This window comes from Neopsephotus bourkii, unplaced genomic scaffold, assembly GCF_033783945.1.
Source record: "Neopsephotus bourkii isolate Nb327-2 ecotype Australia unplaced genomic scaffold, CSIRO-AGI_Nbou_v1 NB_1279, whole genome shotgun sequence".
NCBI lineage: Eukaryota > Metazoa > Chordata > Aves > Psittaciformes > Psittacidae > Neopsephotus > Neopsephotus bourkii.
Genome location: NW_026901764.1, coordinates 2,720,461 through 2,740,182, shown reverse-complemented (window position 1 = coordinate 2,740,182; position 19,722 = coordinate 2,720,461). Strand labels below are relative to the sequence as shown.

At 38.7% G+C, this 19,722-nt stretch overlaps 1 protein-coding gene across 10 annotated transcripts in view; it reads left to right on the top strand.

Annotated features, from left to right (window-relative positions):
* DOCK10 (dedicator of cytokinesis 10) overlaps window positions 1-19,722 on the top strand; it is a 159,664-nt gene that overhangs the window by 101,143 nt on the left and 38,799 nt on the right. For 9 of the 10 annotated variants that reach the window (XM_061365177.1, XM_061365183.1, XM_061365179.1 and 6 more), the window contains 12 exons: window positions 4,184-4,306; window positions 5,587-5,666; window positions 7,710-7,897; window positions 8,535-8,600; window positions 9,467-9,559; window positions 11,313-11,436; window positions 11,588-11,709; window positions 12,386-12,472; window positions 13,010-13,102; window positions 13,703-13,821; window positions 16,675-16,744; window positions 19,372-19,485. In XM_061365177.1, coding sequence (XP_061221161.1) covers window positions 4,184-4,306; window positions 5,587-5,666; window positions 7,710-7,897; window positions 8,535-8,600; window positions 9,467-9,559; window positions 11,313-11,436; window positions 11,588-11,709; window positions 12,386-12,472; window positions 13,010-13,102; window positions 13,703-13,821; window positions 16,675-16,744; window positions 19,372-19,485 — 1,279 coding nt within the window. The remainder of the gene's footprint in view (window positions 1-4,183; window positions 4,307-5,586; window positions 5,667-7,709; window positions 7,898-8,534; window positions 8,601-9,466; window positions 9,560-11,312; window positions 11,437-11,587; window positions 11,710-12,385; window positions 12,473-13,009; window positions 13,103-13,702; window positions 13,822-16,674; window positions 16,745-19,371; window positions 19,486-19,722) is intronic. The other variant, XM_061365174.1, reaches the window with a different exon arrangement.

Genomic DNA, 19,722 nt, shown 5'->3' with positions numbered 1-19,722 from the left:
ATGGGAATATATGCTTGTGGTGTTGGCAGATGCACAGGAAGTTTCAACATTTTGCAGATTTACATGCGCACATCACACAGCCTGCACATGGGCAGAGAGCGTAGCTGGGGTTTGTGTACATCCCTCAGTTCCAGCAGGCAGTATTTTTGAATGGCCTCCTTAATTCCGTGCTTCAGTACCTGTACCTTTATAAAGCTTTCCTTCCATCTGTAGAACTAATTACAGAAAATACACTTGGGTGTGGTTTCCAGCTCTTAAACTTTTTTGGTATAAAAAGTTATTCATCACATTATGAGGTAACAGTTTAAATATCGTTTACTAAATACAGCACATGTATGAACTTGTTCGTATCAGTAATGTTGCCCAAGAGCTTGAGTTCATTGGGTCAAATTCTGCACTCATTTACACCTGTTTGTGTGTTAACATTACTCAGGACTCTCTTTGGTAAGAGCAAAGTATGATTTAGCCCTATAAAATCTATTTCTATTTTCACAGTTTGAAAATAGAAGTTTCCATAGGAGGCTATCACACTACAGGGGAAAAAATGGTTTGTCTATGATAAATAGCTAAACCCTGGTTTTGGAAATGTGTTTTCCAGTTATTTCATTCTGGCATGAACCACACTCCTGTTTTGTGTGGAAATTTTCCCCTCTTAAAGCAGTTGCAGATGGCCACAGTGCAATTTTCTTTTTTTTTATGTACACATTCAGTGAGCCAAAATCTTGACAGTTAAGTATTGTACATGTGACTGAAACTCTTAATTATCTTATGTGGCATCCAGTTTGCTAGCATCATTCAATAGCATGACTCAGGGTTCCTCCCTCATTCCCTGCTGGCGTTGGTGGGATGTGGTGGGATCTGGTGTCTGCGTGCTGTCACAGGTACAATTACGGTGTGTTAGAATTACAGTGTGTCACATCCATCTTCCATTCTCATATTGCTGCCAGAATTGGCAAAGTTTGCAAATATGTGCCTGAGCTACATATTGTATATGTGGGGAAACTTCACTCACAGATTAGTTTTTACACTTTGCTGTTCCTTCAAGCCTTCACCACTCTCATAAGCTTCACGTTTTACAGCCTAATATTTTAATCCTTCAGCAGCTTATGCAGCTTCTGGTTCAGTTTTCAGCTGGTATAGGTTGATGTAGCTGAAGCTAACAAGGCTGCACTGATTTACACTAGCTGCAGATCTCATACTGAATCTCTAGCCCTGGAGGTGAGCTGTTTTTTGACAAATTGTAAGCCACTACTTAAAAAGTGGCTTTTTCAATGTTAAATTATGAACATTGTGTAGGTTTCCCATGCTTACAGGTTTTTTTAGGATTGTAGTCTATCAGCTAGCAATGTGTCCTGGGTTCAGAACAGTAGAATCACAGGAACACTTTAAATACTGAGGTGATGTTTCAATTTCTGTAGTGAAATCTGTTGTTTTCCCCTAAATTTGAACCTTTAGAATCATTTCAGGATTTTAATTCTGTGAAATTTTTCTTATTAAAATCTCTCTGGTAAATAAGTAACTGGGAGGAAAGAATCACTAACATATTAGACAAATATTGGACTCTTGGACTGTAGAAGTGGTTTGTATGTTTCCTTTACTTTGGTGTGACAGTTGTCATTCTCAAATGTCTCCTTTATGTTCACTGTGACACTGAGCACTCCTGCTCCACCTGCACCCAACACCCTGAAAGGATCTAGCAAAACATGGGATTGTGGTTACTTAACTGCAGATGTGATGCACACAATATTTGCTGCTCTGGCAATTCTTCAGCTTTAATGAGCCAGGGGAATGGAGACACCAGTACAGTGTGACCAGCAGAAAGCCATGTAACTCTTCTGTGAGTGCATAAAACATGCCTCTTCTTAAGAAGGGTTATCTTGTTTTCAGTGGACATCTAAATTGCTCTTGTAGTGGCAAGAACTTCACATGAGTGGAGTATTGTAAGTTGGAGTGTTAAAAATACTTACGTGTTTTGCACTGTGGTACCTGGTTTCATGCCTTTAATTTTGTCTTGGGTGTATGCTGCTGAATTTATAAGGAGCAGTTGTAGAGGTAGGGTATACGATACCAGGGAACACTGATGCTGGGGAGGAGTGGTTATAGGTAGGAGACTCTGTAAAGTCCTTCTGACTCCAAAACAGAGTGGCTGGAGGGGAAAAGGTGACAATGCCATGTCCCAGAGCCTCCCAGGAGGCAGTGCTCTGCACCACTGACCCAGAATGAGCTACTTCCAGCACAGACCTGGTTCTTTTCCCTTTTATACCATGAACATCCCCAATCCTGCCTTGATAAGTGCCCCTACACCCTGCTCTGATGAGCAGTGGTTTGCTTGGTGTCAGATCCTGCACTGGAATTAGTTAATAAGCTCCAGGAGAGCCTGGGTTTGCTCAGCATCACATTGCAGAGCCCAGTGGCACAGCATAAATCACTCACTGAGTGTTTTACTCCTCTCTGTTAGTCTGGAAAAGGAAGCAGTGCTGAGGGTAAGAAATGTCTTAGTGTCACCAATACTGTAACTGTAGTAATTATTAAATCTTGTCTTTTCTTCTTTCTGGGTTTTTTTTTTGTTTTTTTCTTCCTTCTTTTTTTTTCCTGACAGCTGTTTAATAGGATTTGTAAAGTGGTGGCTGCCAAGAATTAAACCTGGTTTCTCCCTAATAACTTCAGATTTTTGACATGCCATGTTGGTGTGGGCCTTATTCTTGCTAACTGCTGGAGGCAAAAATCTGATAGAAGAGAGTTGATTGTTCTCTACAGTTGCAAAGAAATGAAATAGTGGGGCTTCACTCTGTTGATTAAGTTAAGACACGGTGTATTTATTCTTGGGATCCTCTTCCAAAGGTTTAGTCCATTGTCTTGCATCTGGCAGCAGTCTGTGCTGGCATCAGTTCTTCTCACTGGCAGTGGAACAGAGAAGTAAATTAAGGAAGCACGATTGGCCAAATTATTCACAGAACAGCACTTAGTGTCAAGAACATTTTACTTTTGTTAAGCAATGTTTTTGCATACTGCAGTTGAATCCAAGGTTCATTCATTTGGATAGCTGTTACATTATCCAGTCCAGCCAGCATGTGTGACCCTTGGGGATATACAAAGGGCACTGGAATGTCTTAATTAAATCCTGCAAGTGTCAATGAGCAGGAATGGAAATATCTGGGAATGTCTTCCTGTGTGCACAACAGCTGAAACTCATTGTTCCCAGCTACAGAGAGATAGTCCTTTTTTTTCCATTTGGCACTTTGTAGCTAGTTAATGAAAAATTTAGTGAGTGCTCCACAAACTTGTTTTGAGTAGGAAAGCTAATCCCAGTGAGTAGGAAAGCTAATCCCAGTGAGTTGGTGTCATGCTTCTGGAGAACAGATTTAATGCATAGGAAGATTCAGTAGAGGTCTCTAACCTGGTTCTACAAAAGCATGTAGTGAGATGTAGTGATTGGGATTTGACACCTTGCTCTGTTTTCTGTTACTTAAAATTATCATGGTTTTCACTGGATAATAACTTCTTGGACAAAAAAATTTACTGCTGTAATGAATTCTTCAAAATGCTTCCTTGAAATAAGAAGTCAATCTCTTTGTTGAAGTGAGAGGTTATGTCCTTGGTGTGTGAGCAAGATGGTGAAGTTCCACCAGGCTCAGGGGTAGTGGCTGTCAGCTGGGGATGGCCTCTCTGGGGCTGTCTGAAGAGCTTGCTGAAAGGCTGGAGAAGGCAGCCTTGCAGCCAGAGCGATGGAGCAGCAGGTAGGAGCAGAGAGCGGGCTCTGGTGAGGTGCTGTACACTTCCAGCTTTCTCAAGTGAGACTTAGCCATAGAAGGGGGGGGGGGGGGAAATGGTGGATGCTGAACTGGATGGTAATTAATTTTCTGGCATTAAACCCCAGCAGTTCCACACTGTGAACAGTCACTGCATGTGAGGTCAGTGGGGACTGAGTGCATCACATAAGATTAAACAAGATCTTAAGTGTCTTCAGGACTGGGACAGGACATGCAAGTAAACTGAACTAGCCTATTCTCCTGCAAATGTACAGCTTGGAGGAGCTTCCTTGTGTGAAGCTCTTTAGGAAGCCCTTGAATTTGTGTAAGAATTCATATCATAACCTTGTTATAAGATTACATGACAACTTCAAATGTTCAAATACACATATTGGGTGAATATTTATAGACATGTCATTCTTTTTTCTTTATAGACCAGTGTTTAAAGATAATCAGGGAAATGTTGACAGAGACTCCCGATTCTCACCCTTATTCAGGCAAGAAAGTAATAAGATTTCCATGGAAGACTTGATTAAACTAATAGCAGAGTACAGAAGGTAAGGAACAGTTTTTAATTTGGTTTGACAAGTAAAAGCTTTATAAAGCTGTGCAGACTCATTTTCACAGATTTTTTTAATCCATTTAGCACTGTGTGCTGAACTGGCCATATTAAATTAGTGCTTTTCACATTAGCCTAATACCTGCCCAAAAGTGCTTTAGGGTGGGCTTTCCAGGAAAACTAAAATGTCATTTGGCGTGTTCATAAATGTTGTTATAACCTAAAGGTAGTGATTTCTTAAATTAGCTTCCATCAGGGGAGGCGCAGGTGAAGTAGCCAACCAAGAGAACATTATCTTGGGAAAAGAAGGAGGGGGGAGGTGGAGAGAGAAAAATTAAACCCCATTCTTTAATGGTTTCTCCACTCCTTGCTTTTGTTTGTTTGAGTCTCCATGACAGTCTGCAGGGTGGACATTGGAAGGAAAAAACTTCTCCAAATGCTTGACAGTGTGTAAATTAGTGAACAGCAGTTGGCTGGATAGTCTTTCGCAAAGGTGTAAATCAGGTTAATTTTAAAGCAGAGTCTTTGTTTATACTGCATAAGTGACATGTGAACTGAACTGTAAGTTTTTTACTGTCTCTTCTACTCTAAATATGCCTAGGAATTAATAAATCTAAGTAACTTCTGTTCCATTTATATAAAATCAGCTCATAGAAAGATTGAAAGTCAACTGTAGGGATTGGATCAGGCCCTTAATCTCCTCTGCCATCTTACTGTTTGTTGTTTGTCAAGAAATGTTATTGAAATTCTTACTGCTCTTACTAGAGTCCCCACTTCTGGGTTTGTCTGTCTAAAGCATCTTCTAGATAACAGCATCACAATTTTGGCACTTCTCAAATTGCTTTGGCACAAGGAATATGTCTTGGTCCCTTTTCAGCACAACAGTTGAAGAAGCCCTGGTTCTGTGTATTCCTCTTATCTCAGTGGTCACTGAATTCCTTTTAGAGAACATTTGATTCAGATTTTAGAAAGAAAAAATGAATAGGTTAATTCTGATAAGGTTTGGTTCATCGTTTTCTTCCTCTTCTACAAAATATGCTGTAATATTGCTACATAAAGAAGGCAGGGATGAGGCCAAGAAAGGAAGAACAAAACAAACCATGATTCTTTCCTGCTGTTGCATTTGATATTTGATGGGTATAATAGCCAATAGGTGTATGTTAAATGTGTTAAATATGTATTTGTCTTAAATCAGGGTCTGGTTTTTATTTTAAATTAATCCTTATGATGGACTTTTTGTTCTAACATTCTGAAATATTTTCATTCCTGTCATTGCAGAGCAGAGAAGATTAGCAAAATACAGACTATACCTGGCTGTTTGGAGATTGCAGTTGATTGTGTTCCTTTGGAACATCCAAGTATGATTGCACTTTGATTATTACCATTAAATAGGACATTGTCATAGACTTTGCAACCATAACTACTGACTTGAGACAATTTTGGTAGAAGTGCCCATTGTGTAGACAAATGTTTGGTTTGTTTTGATTTAATTACACCGTTCTTTGTTTCAGCCTCTACCTGTCCAGATATCCCCCAGCAATACAGAATGGTGGATCTACATGTGGTGAAAGTCCAAGTACCACATTTTGCTCTGTGAGGGATTAGGCCAAGGAGCTGAGTGGACTTCTGTAGCTTGAGGTTAAGAGTCTTGCACTGTTGATGGACTATGATGCTCATATTCTCTGAATTAGCATATGTGAGACATAGCAGGCTTCAAGAATGCAGACGAGGTGGAGGGCTTTGTTCAGAGGCCACTCTGGCATTAGTTCAGCAACTGCAAAGACACAATGCTTCTAACTGAATTCTTTTACTTCTTTTAAATTTACTGTTTCAGGGGCCACATTTCTGTGACCCACCACTGCAAAAAGCCCAGGATCACTGAATTTCTCTGAAGTCTGTCATCATGCATCTTTATACCATCTTCATGTGGTATTAGACAAAAAGTCAGTTTCACTAACATTTCAAAAGCAATTTTTAGTTTTGAAATTAAAAGAAACTGATAGCTTGGAGTAGGCAAAGTAGTCCCAAGCAGCTTGGGTGTGCACTCTGGCCAAGTGGAAGTCTGGCTTTAGAGGGTATGTGTTAGTAAAGTGCCCAGTTCCTGTGGAAAGTCAATGAAAATTCCCTCACTCTAAAGAGTAACAGCTTAAACTTTCTTTGGTATAGGGAAAATTTATCTTACTCTGAATAAGGCTGTAAAATGATTTAAAAACTGTGCCAGAAAATTGCCATGATGTAGGGCTCATTAAAATCTCCATGAAAACCCTATTGACTTCAGCCAGCTCTGAAGGAAGCCTTGTAATAGCAGTAATCGGTTCTGACACCTCCTTCCCACCCAAAATAAGTTGTGCTAGACTAGTGCTAAAATCCTTCATTGCCAAGAAAAGCCACTGAAAAGGAAGTTGGCCAAAGATCTTGTCAAGAATTTGCCAGTACAGTTTTGTCTCTAGAGACCAACGCTACCCTGTTTCACATTAGCATCAATTTGCAGTAGACAACAGAAGTAGATCTTTGTTTTTTATAATACCTTATTTACTACAAGGTCTGGAGCCAGTGGTGTATCAGGGGATGTTGTCTGAGTGTTTAATCTGAAACAAAGCTTCTGCCTTTACTGCTGCATATGGGGAAGCCAAACTCATGTAGCTCTAGCAAAGGAGAAGAGAGGAGAAGCTTGCTGAAGCTCCCATATGTGCTGTGTGGTCCCTGCTTGTTCTTTGTGCTGGAAGGTCAGGGCCCCAAAGCTGGTAGCAGGTGCTGTTGCTGCTACAGCTGGTTTTTGTGCAAACAGCCTTTGAGTTCTCCATGCTGGAGTTAGATGTCTCACTGATGTAGTGACACAGGCAGACGGAGTATACTCTATCTGTTTTTAATCTCTCCCTGTCTGGGTGACAGAGTGCTTATTTTCATCTTTTGTTTCTTGATCTGATTTCAGTTATCCCAGTTGTATCACATATTTAATCTATTCCTGCACTACTTGTTTCTTCATTTTGTTTACAATGTTATTAGTTAATAGGAAAACTTGAATGAGATATTGAGCTGTAAAATTAATTAGAAACAGCATCATTTCAGTATATTCTGTTAAAACTGTCCATATACCAATGGTGCTGTTATGCCATCAAATATTCTGTGTGTCAAAAGAGGTTTTCAGTGCTGTACTATTTAACTCAAGTGAGATAAATCACGTAAGGGGGATATACTGTAATTGTTCTGAGGTAACATGGATGCTATTTAAGTCGGTATTTGACCTATTGCATTACATCGTTACTTACTCTTCACAAGTTAAGGAGAAGAATTAAGGATTTTACTTGTTCCAAATAAATATTCAATATTAATTATTCTTAGTAGTAAGACTGTAAAAACAGACATAATATGTGATGGGTTTCTTTTCTGTTCTTTTGAAGATTGTGTAACTTCGTCTTTTATTCCAATCAAGCCATTTAATGACATAAAGGAGCATCAACCTACAGTGGAAGTTGAGGAGTTTGTACAGGAATCAACAAAATATTCTCGACCTTACAGAGTTTACAAGAACCAAATATACATATATCCAAAACACCTCAAGTATGATAGCCAAAAATACTTCAACAAGGTAGAGTATGTAGCCAATTTAGGAGAGCATTGGGTAGTAGTTTACTTCACGAGCTCTCACTGAAATGAAGGAGTGCTCATCGTAAAGGAGGGGAAATGGTGATGTCACTGGCTTGGCTTTTAATCTTTTTGAATTTTGCAATCATAAAACATTGGTACAACTTCAATGAACTGAATCTATGGATTAGTTGTAAGCTGTATCAGTGATTTAAAGACAGATAATGTGGAATAGCTTTTTCACAATTCTCAGAAGGTCTGTATTATAATGAAATGACATGTGAAAATAAAGTTAATCTGGATAATGTTTGTAGTTCTTAAATGAAATGTGAGTACTGTTTTTATGGTGATATATTTGAAATTTGAAAATTAATTAAGGACAAGACACAGGTAAGTGCTTGTTACTTTATAATCTGCTTCTGCACAGTCAGTTTGAGACCTGGATTGTATTTGCCAGCTCTTCTTGGAAATACTATTTCTGGTGCTATCACTGTGACTTAAAGTCATGTTAAATGTTGATAAACCATCTGCATGTTTCTCCTAGATTTTGAAAAGTGCTTATTTCAACACTTACAGTTTGCCTGTTTTTTTATGAGTACCCCATTTCTGATGTAAGCTTTCATATGTTCCTGTCTTTTCAGGCAAGGAATATAACAGTGTGCATTGAATTTAAAAGCTCTGATGAAGAAGGATCAAAGCCATTGAAGGTGAAGCACAACAAGAGTATATTCAGAAAACAGTATTTCTGAAGACATTACTTATAAAACCCAGGAATCAGGGCTATACTAACGTGGAACAATTAGAAAGTGAATGTTGACATGAATGCTTCTACATTTGCACTGTGGTTCTGTTTGATCCCAGCTGGTCATAGTGATTCCAGCTCACAGTGCCATGTTGCAGTGCCAGTTTTCTGGCTGATGGAGGGTAATGAGGGCAATGTTAAGAAACTGAACCATTTTTTACAGTGTAATTTTCTTATTCTGAAATTTACCATGTACCCTACTTTTCTCACTGAGATCAGGACACTTGATTGAAAAGAGTGAGGCACAAAACTAGAAGAACCTTAGACTTAATTCTTAACCGTGCTTTTGACCAGGGGCTATTGCATAGCATTCCTGTACTGTAGTTTTCCAACCAATAAATAAATTTGCCATCACTCGGTAATCAAGAGCCTCCAGACTGGACTCTGACAGCAAGGAGATTAACTGGTATAGCTTTTGTAACATTGAAGAGTCAGTAAAGGCATCATGATGTGTATTGAACTGCATAAAAGTGAAATAGCTTCCGTAAAGCATTTTGCAGAAAACAAAAATTGATAACAGCAAGGAAGAAGTAGGAGTCTGCATGGCTTAGCAGAGTGTATGGTAATTTTCACAGAATCAATGGACTTTTACTGTAAGTGTGTTTAAAAAATTGCAGGTTTGAGCACTTAAAATAGCTATTTCAATATTGAATCAAAGTAATTATCAATCTTTCATGATACTGTTTTCCATGTACAAGCATATTAGATATACTAGGACTGGTATCATCATCAGAATTTCACAATGTAATTAAAACATGTTACTTTTATCAGTGCATTTATGGGAAGCCAGGTGGACCATTATTTACCTCGGCAGCCTACACCGCTGTGCTACATCATTCCCAGAATCCTGATTTCTATGATGAGGTCAGTCTGCTTTTTCTTTTGTTAAATGTCTGTCAATCCCACATGTTTGCCAGTGAGACAGAAAAGTATGTGTAAAGAATACTTCTGTTACACTTGACTGTGTATCTGGATGAGCCTGTGTTACGGAGATTTTAAATGCAGTCTCACATTTTTGTTTTTTTCTTAAATCAAGTCAGTGAATCTTTCCTTTTGTAAGTTGTTCCGAGTACAGTTAAATTGCTGTAAAATTAAATATGAACAGTTTAGCTCTCTATAATGTATGTCTGGATTACATTAAGGTCCAGCTGCATCTCTGAATTTAATGGAAATAGTAAACATTAGCCAAATGTCCAAACAAATCCCTCTATGAGACAGAAGATCTGCACTGAGGCATTCTTGTTAATCCAGTGGTCTGAACGTACAGTGATCTGTAGTGGCTGCAGCAAATGAGTTAGCTAGTGCTTTCTCTAGGATGTAGCTATAGAATAGAGTTCATACATTCACCTGTGCCAAACGCTAGTCACACATGCATCTTTATGTTTCACTAACATCAAATATTAATTCCCCAGGCTTTCTGCAGGTGAACTTAATTTCACCTCTTCAGTGACTAGTGTGTTTGGTGGCCTGGAAGTGTCACGTGTCTATTCTGGATTTTTGCGCTACTGCTTTATATGTAGTGATGAGGCTGGCAAACAACATTAGTATATAGCCAGGGTTTTCCAAACTCTTGGCTTGCTCTTGGAAAAAACTCCTTTTTCCATTAAAATTTACTGTGATAAAATGGCAGAGGCAAGACCAGCAGATAATGTACAGCTACATGTGAAGTATCGATTTTAAAAGTCATGTTTAGGAACTGAGTTGGAACTTAAAGCATTAACTCTTCAGAGTTCTTGAACTCCCCATGACTCCTTTGCAAGCAGTGGTTTGGGTTTGAACATGTCTGAAAATGTCCTTCATGTAATGCCAGTGAGCCATCTGGTTTGGGCAGATTAGTTTCAACTCGAACAAAGAGCTGAATTCATCTCTTTATAGCTGATTTGGCTGGAAGAGGTGTGCACCTGTCCTAGATGTTCCTCATAGGAAATGCAGTCTATAAAAGAATGTAGTATGTTATGAATGTCTTAGTCTCCATGTCTGTTTCACTTCTGTGTTTATGGTATTAGATTCTTACCTATAGACTAATTTAACACTGGAAGCATTTGTCAACAATTTCAAAACTTTACTATAAGCACAGGATTAGCTTGGATAAACTTTATCATAGTTCACAAGTGCAAGGGGTCTTATATGGGACTTATATGGGATTTGAGACTCTGCAGAAATCCTAAATAAAACTTTATATTCATATCAGCCTTTGTTAATTGGTCTTTGCCATGAAATGATGATGAAGCAGAGATGTCATTTTGGTTTTTGCTTTAGTCATCCTGTAAATATGCGAGTGGTGATGGCTATGGCTGTTAGAGTGCAGGTGATCACTTCTAAGCAGTCTGTCCCTCTTCAATTCTGTCCTCTTTCATCTTACTCTCTTTCATCATAAATGCAAATATTCATCCACAGGACAGAGAAGAAAAAAGCTGGTTTAAGTAAAAATGATGGATGATCATCCTAAACAATTTCCCGAAGCATGCATCTGTAACCCATGCAGACAAACATTAGCCACTGAAGGCAGGCTGTACTTAGACCTCTGCATAGAGAGATATCATTCATTTAGACCATCTCTGATGCCTGGTTTAATCGATTTTTAAACTAAAGTGAGGTGTAACATTTTACATTTCAGGTGAAAATTGAACTTCCCACTCAACTCCATAAGAAACACCACATTCTGTTTTCATTTTATCATGTCACCTGTGACATAAATGCAAAAGCTAATGCCAAAAAGAAAGAGGCTCTGGAAACACCAGGTACCTGTAGTAGAATTACTTTCAATTATAAATATAAATTATGTGCATTCAAATAAGGATTGCAGAATTTCTGGCTGGTTATTATTGTCTTCCTTTGAACTTGAGAAGCTTGTTTTTCCAAAGAATCATATTGATTTGTTCTTGTGCACAGTGGGATATGCATGGCTTCCTTTGTTGAAAGATGCCCAGTTAGCTTCCCAAGAACACAACGTGCCAGTGGCAAGCAGTTTGCCTCCCAATTACTTGAGCCTTCAAGAACCAACTTGTGGAAAGGTATTAATTCATAATTTCATATTGCTCAAATGTTGCAGAGCTTTTATTTGCACATGTTTTACATGAGATCAGGTTTGCTTTTGCACTTATCTGGAAGTGTAAATTCTAATAAATAGGGTATCTGTTTTAGAATGTTCTTGTGTATATTATTGAGTATATAAACTAGTTTATATAGGTACCACTGGACTCACAGCCATATGTTGCTGAGTCACAGTGTATATGGAAAAAGTTTATTTTATAACTGTGCAGTCTATACCATCATACTGAAGTTCTCCAAAACATGAATGAGAGTGGTCAAAAATAACCCTTTTCACAAAATCAGGCCATATGACACTCATTGTCCTGCTGATGTGATCTATGATCATGATTCATTCTCCAGTTCTGTAGTGTGATATCATATTTTTCACACTGATCCTGTCCAGTTTGGATTATTTCTGTGGCCTTCTGTTTGGTTTACCATTGTCATGAGGACAGGGTGGGGCAGTGATCTGGTCCTTTGAATGGTAACATCTGTGGGCTTGCATTGAAAATTGGGTTTGTATTGCAGTCATTCTGTAGTGTGAAAGCACGGTAGAAAGCACAGTTCACACGTGCATGTGCAAAACTATGCTGTGAAAATGTTAAGTAAGTATGAAATACGTAGAAAAATGTGACTTTTTTGGTTTTGTTTTAATAGCAGATTGGCTGTGATGTGAAATGGGTAGATAGTGGAAAACCACTTTTCAAAGTCTCTACTTTTGTTGTATCAACAATAAATACTCAGGTAAGCCCAATTCCCTCTTAGCTCTGTTACCTGCTTACAAACAAAAAGTGTCAAGGAATGTCTGAAAGATGTTTTATAATTTCACATGAATTTTTTCTCTAACATTTAAAGGTGATTTGAGTAGAAGGGCAAGATGACAATGATGGAATATACACTTTAAGGAAAAAAATTAACTTATTTAAGATTATACCAACAGAAAAATTGTGGAATATTGGTGTAGCCAGCAATAAAATAAATTGTGAGCACCAAGAAGAAAAAGAATCTGGCCATTGAAATCCTTTAGATTGTGAGCTAACAAATGAATTGCTCACAACACTGAAAAAAGAGTGGAGGAAGCACCTAGAAATAAGTTGTATATAGCAAACTGTGCTGGCCGGTTGGTTGGGCTGAGTGTGTTGATCTTTCTCTGTCTTACATTTAAGGTGGTGGGGACCACATGTTTTCGTTAGTATTGCAGGTGATTGCTGTAACTAATTCATGGAATTGAATTCTAATCTGTTCTGTAATACACGTTAATGTGAATGGTTATCGTTTTAGGATCCATACCTGAATAACTTTTTCCATCAGTGCCAGGAAAGGGAAAAGGATCTATCCCAGCCTCCTACCTCAAACTTTATCCATTCTTGTAAGGTAAATTAACTGACAGCACAAACTATGCTATAAAATTGTATTTTGGGCTTTCTCTCAACTGATCCATCCCTGCACAATTCTAAACATGGCATAGACTTACTAGGAGGCAATGGGGTCCATGGCAACTCCAGTTAGATTTAGTTGATGTGGCAGATGCATTATTGGTCACAGAGCTGTCTCCCATCCCATCTCATCTCATTTAGAGCATGGCTGCATCTGCCCATCAATTTTGTTAATTCAACCTGTGCCAAGCCTTGGATCCTGTTATAGGATGGTTCAGTGTTGCTCTGTTGCACTTACATAGGTATTCTTACTGAAATACTAAAATTGGTTTTGGTTTCTCCCTGTCTTTCCCTCCCCCCTTAAGTCAGGGAAGAGCAAAATAGTGGAATTTGGAGATTTGAACAATACCTGCAGATGTGTTGATGGCTGTGTTTAGAACAAACCTCACGAAGACCAGTCCTCTCTTTAGTTGTCCTGTTTTCCTATTATTACACCAGTGTCTGCACTGTATTTTACCTGCTGAAGCAGGAAAGCAAGTAATGAGCTTTCATTGCTCATATTAGAAATCTCTCATTTTCTTTCTTACTTGTGTTACAGAATTTGCTGAGGATTGAGAAAATCCATGTAATTATGAATTTTCTTCCTGTAGTCCTTAATCAACTCTTCTGGGTTTTGGTGCAAAACAGTGATGATGAAGTTACAACAGCTGTAACCAGGTATCTGAATATTTTCTGTATGAGGAAAAGGATTCTCTCTAGAGTACAAATGTAGATGTCGGTACAACTATAGCTGCTCTTACAAAGGCTCACTATGACATTTAGACTTTAATAGGTGAGAATGCCTGCTTACCCCTTAACACAGGTCTCTGCAAATAATGAATGGAAGAGCTTGGTCTCATGTGGCTGACAGATAAGAACCAGGAAACCATTTACCACGGGGGACATGTCTGTGTACCCTAAGGCAATTATAGGTAGAGGCCTGGTTCTTAAGGAGCTAAGTGCTTTCTAACAAAGCTGAGTATCAGTTTTGGTTTATGTTTGGGTCTGAGGATGTGGAGTTCAGCATAGGAAGAGCTTAGCAGCTTGTTGCACCCAATGCAGAGTTGAACAACCAGGTTACACTGTTCTGGGGCGTTTTTAATTAGAGTGTATCAGCAATAACTGGAAAGCAATGGAAGCATTTTCCAGTGAGCAGGCAAGCAGCTGGAATGATTTGTTAAGTCACTCACCCCTCACATAATGAAATTGTCTTTATTGATACTGTTAATAAGGGCAGCAGGAAAAAAAAATACTGGAGAGATTATTATTGGTCTCTGCAGGAGGCAGAGGGTTGCACTGCATTTTCTTTTGACCATAGTGGTCTTTTTGTTGTACTTCTGCCAGAAACTAAGCATAAGGATAACAATACAACTAGTGGGAAAAAATGACAACTTTTCTCAGCAACCCTGTTAGACTAATCTGGTGTCAGTGTATTTTCTTTCTTTCCACAGATTGTTCTTCAGAATTAGTTCCTGAATAAAGTTTAATTAGGAAAACTTAAAGAAGCAGGGAAGCAGAATTACTCATCTTAGCTGTGGAAAGCTAGACTTTCAAGGTCCTTTATCAAAGGGTCATGGCACCTTGCAAAGTCCAGTTTTACTGCACCTAGGCAGTAGGATTTGAAGAACCTTTCCTTGTAAACATGTGTGATTTCATCACTGCATACTGTTTCCAAAGGGAGAGAGGCAGTCAGACCTTTTCAGGTTTCCCTTATCATCAACAAATCAACTGATGTTAGGGCTGGATAGAGAAAATGAAGAATTTCAGCAGTGGTTGTAAAAGAAGTGCTATAGAAGAAGCAGCTGTTTAAAAAGTAATGTTAATGGTTGGGTGGAGAAATGGGAGGATGTTACCTTTTCATGCTCAGATTTTGACTATACACCCACCTGGCCAAAAAAAAAACAAAAACAAAAACAAACAAAAGAAGGATTCTCATCTCAGTGTTTTTCTTGTCTGTGTGTTAGCTTTTGTGCTAGTAGAGTTGATGTCAATAGGGATATGCGTGTCTGCTGTGTGTGCCATTCATTGATGTGTCCTATATATACACACATTGTAATTTGTTCTGAATAGCTTGAAGCGGCTTGTGTTGAACATATTAAAAACAAAACCAGCAGAATGAGAGCTTAGATTGGCTTATGTGTTTGGAAGAAACATTATTCCTTTTATACTCTCTCATGGTTATTTACTTGTCTGGGGTCCCAGTCATGTCATCATTTCTCTGTCTCATCTTTGCCAAAACTTGTTTCAATTTCAAATCAGAGTAAAGGCTGAAGGACCAGAATGGGCACAGCTAATTTTGTCATAGGCTTTGTGTTTTGCTAAAAGTTTTACTTCTCTAACAGTAAGAAATGAGATCTATGAAAAATGCTGACTTAAAGGAATTGTAAAGCTTTTGAATTCAATAATAAGAATTAGCAGTAAATACTCAAATCAAGCTAGTCAAAATGACTACTTATATGTGCACCACAGTCAGGCATATTAATAATCCATTTCTGTCATACTGTTACTAAGCATAACCCTGAATTTGAGATACAGTTCAGTAATTTTTGACATTTGAGAATCATGAACTTTCCTCCCCATTTTTTTCAATGTAAAATAAGATTATAAAATTGCAGAGTCTTTTCTATATTAAGTATCCTGAAAAAATGAGATCCCAATAATCAAGAGGAAATCTCATGGTTAAGTTAAAGAACACTGATTGCTCAGGGTTGTGTTTTCTGGAACAGGATGCTCTCAAAGAAAGATGTCCCAGAAACAGATCGAACAGAAAACTTTGCCAAAACGCTTGGTCTCAAGTAGCACCATCTCTGCTGTTAGTAGAAGCTCAGGTTGTGAGAGTGGGGCCAGCATGACCCCACTTCTTCCACACTGCTGATCACCAAGCTGATTTGCAGAAGCTTAAGTGATCTATGGTTGCATGAAATGCCCGGCCCTTTCCCTGCTGAGCAGTAATGAGAGGGTGCTGTGCTCAGCCTTTCAGGCAAACAGTGCAGGAGAGAGGGCATGCTTGGCCTTGAGCCCAGGCTTGTGTATGTCTGTGATTAACAGTGCTATAATAAGAAAAGTATCAGTGCTTTACAGAATTACCAATATCTGAGATGACCTGCCAAGTAACACTCCCAGAGAAAGAGGCTCTTGCCTCAATGTTTCATTAACATACTCTTAACTTTTCTTACTCCAAATCACCCAAGGTCTGTATAAGCTTTAGTTAGCTAGTAGCTTTCTTTTGCTGAAATGTCAGTTCAGTTATAATCATTAAAACTGGATGCATTTTGTTAGATGAATACATATATAACAACACAGTCCATGCAAGTGGCGGGCCCAAGGAATGACTGGATTTTCCCAGTGGGACAGTTTCTGCAAATGCTATTCATCACCTAGATCACATCCCTCATAGACTGTTTAAATGAAGCTACAATAACAGTACAGTGATGTATCAGATGATCTTTCTCATCAATCTAACCCTAACCCTTATGACATAAACCAACTCATTTTTTATCTTTTTTTTTTTTTCCTTTTTTTAACTTGCAGGGTTCTTACTAACATTGTTGCCAAGTGCCATGAAGAACAACTAGACAACTGCATCAATTCTTACGTGACGGTATGATTGCTGTTGTATTATTAACTATTTTATATGGGGTTTTTTTCAGGGGTTTTTCGTGTTTACTCTTATTAGTACTTGTTTGTAGCTTTCTTTGCATTTGCATCATAGCTTTCTGCCAGGCAGGCTGACTCTGGTTACGAAACGAAGGTAAAATTTGTAAGAGGCTGAGTCGAGAGAACTACGTTACTTTGAACAAACTACACTGCCTCTCTGTGCTCTAAGGGCATCCTGTAGAGCAGGGACGCTCCATGGAGTGTCCTTCTCCATCAAATTCAGCTGCATCCTGGCTTGCAACCTTAATTTGTTGAGAAGGACAAAGGGCTTCTTCATGTTTCCTTTGTGTTGTAGTGCAGCTTTGTTTTCATAGGATAGCAAATTGGGCAAACATAGGAGGAGGAAGTTGCAGTGCATTCCTAAAGGATACTGAAATGTAGGAGGAACAATTCTCAATAGTCAGCTGATGCCTAGAGCTTGCAGTTTATAATCAAGACCTAGTGCAAATGTGCTTCAGCTGAGCTTCTAGGAGCATAGGCATAGCATCAGTCTTTGTGGAATGGAATTAAGAGTTTCCCACCCTTACGGGGTTGAGAGAAAGATCTGAATCATAGAATCAGCTAGGTTGGAGAAGACCTTTAAGATCATCAAGTCCAGCCTTTACCCCAGGACTGCCAAGTCCATCACTAAACCATGTCACTAAGGGCCTCATCTGCATGTTTTTTGAACACTTCCAGGGACAGTTATTCCACCTTTTCCCTGAGCAGCCTGTTCCAATGCCTGACCACCCTTTCGGTGGAGAAATTTTTCCTAATATCCAATCTAAACCTCGCCTGGGGCAGCTTGAGGCAGTTTGCTGTTGCCCTATCACTTGTTACTTGGCAGAAGAGACCAGCCACCTCCTCCCTCCATCCTCAGGTAGTTTTAGAGAGTGAACTTGCTCACAGTTTGCAGCATTCCTCTTGACTGTGATGAGATTTATCATTTTAAAATGTATGGCCATCTGTATTATACATGTACAGAGTTGTCTTCAATGTAGCTGAAAAGGATCCACAAGTGGTAATTCTTATGGAAGAGGTACTTCTGGGTGCTCTTTATGGTTGCAAGGTGACAGCATGTTTCTTAGGAAGCTACAGCTTTTTAACTAAGCGTTTATTATCTTAAGTCATTATTTTAGTTTCAAGATCCTGTGTCTTTGTATGTGCTATCATACATAAATTCCTTTCTCATCTGTGGAGTTCAGATTCTTGCAACTACTTCCTGTTTACTCATCTTTTTTAATCTATTATTGTTTTGAAGAAGAGGGTATCTAGAGAATATATATAGATATGTTATGTGTGTGGAATTTGGTTCCAGTCAAGCTGTGCCATTACTTAAAAAGCCAAAGGAGTTAGCTCTTTAACGATGATCTCATTGTTCTCCGTATCAATTGAATATCCGTTAAATGAGTATGGATAATGCTCTTGGCCAGCAAGTATCTCATCATTGGTATATATCCAAGTTAAATAACCTATGTAACATTTAAATGTAGTTAATTAAAATGGGTATTCACACCTCTTCTACTTTTCAAAATTGCAATAGACACCTGTTGCAGCTAAATATCACTGAAGTAACAGGTGATTATTAGGCTACACCAAAAGTTCATTTAGCCTGTTTTCCCATTTCCATCAGCAGTCAAAAGCCAGTAACTGTTAATGACTTTCATCCATCTGTAAGGAAATGAGAACCTACTTTAGAAATGCTGTTTGGGGAAATAAGTTGAGAGTTCTGAGTCACTCAGATGCAGTAGTAATGAAAAATTACACTGATGTAAATTACTGGACCCAGAAGTTTAAAACTGCATAGGGAGATGCTTATGGCATCTGCTCTGGAAGCAAGGTTGATTATTAATAAGTTGTTTTCAAGTGATATTGCTTTATTTTAGTTACCTGGTTGAATTGAAAAGGTCTTTCATCCCAGCTGCTGCACTGGCAGAGCTCTTGCTTTAGGGAGGGAGCAATGGATCACAGTACCAAATTATTACCTTAAATTGTGGGATAGAACTCCTACTGGATTTATGAGTTCTAAGCACTAAATTCCTGTCTTGAGGGATTGATTTCTAAAAGGGGTATAGTTTTACCCTTCTGTCAGCTCCAGTGAGTGCTCTGCGCCTTTCAGGATGAAGAGTTGTTACCAGCTCTGACTAGCTGTTGCCACTGGAAGGAGCAAGTGAAGGTAGCCCTGACTAGGTGGGTGAAAAACCCTCCATACTTCCTCTGCATACTTGTTCTTTTTTTTCCTTCTGGTGAAATGGTTTGAAAGGCAGCTTGAGAGGTGTCAGGATCCTATGCCCTATTGAAAAAGTAAATCGTAGCACTGATTTTGAGCAGAAATTACTCATGATTCATGTGTTGCTGAAATCAACAGGAAGGTGTGTTTAAAGTTGGGATTTTTATAAGGAGCAGTGTTGTTCTGTGACTGCCGGAGGAATTAAACTCTCTGTGTGTGTGTATTGTTCAGCTAAGGTATTTTTGTGGCAAAGATTTTCAGCCGTTAGTGGTGTTTAAATAATTTATCTTCACTTACTGAGTTTTATTTGTATTTGGTTTAGTGTACATTTTGATATCTTTTATTTTTCCTTTTTTCTTCAGTATGTGTTCAGGACCAAATCATTTGAGGAAAGGACTGTTCATGAGGAGCTGGCAAAGAATATGTGTGGTCTTCTGAAGTTAAATGACCAAGTAACAGTGAAACAGGTTTTAAAGGTTAGTGGTAGCTTGAATTGGCACATTTGTAGTTCTTCTACTGGTTTTCTGCATGAAACTCACTTGTCACATCTCTTTCCCCGAATGAGCTTGCACAAATCATATCCTGCAGTTATTCAACAGACAGACTTACCATACTTGCCACAGTTTCTCAGCATGTTTCTCAGAATGCCATGGGCTGCAGGATGGAATTTCTCCTTTCTGTTATAGCTCAGTCTGAGTTGGAAACTTCTTACA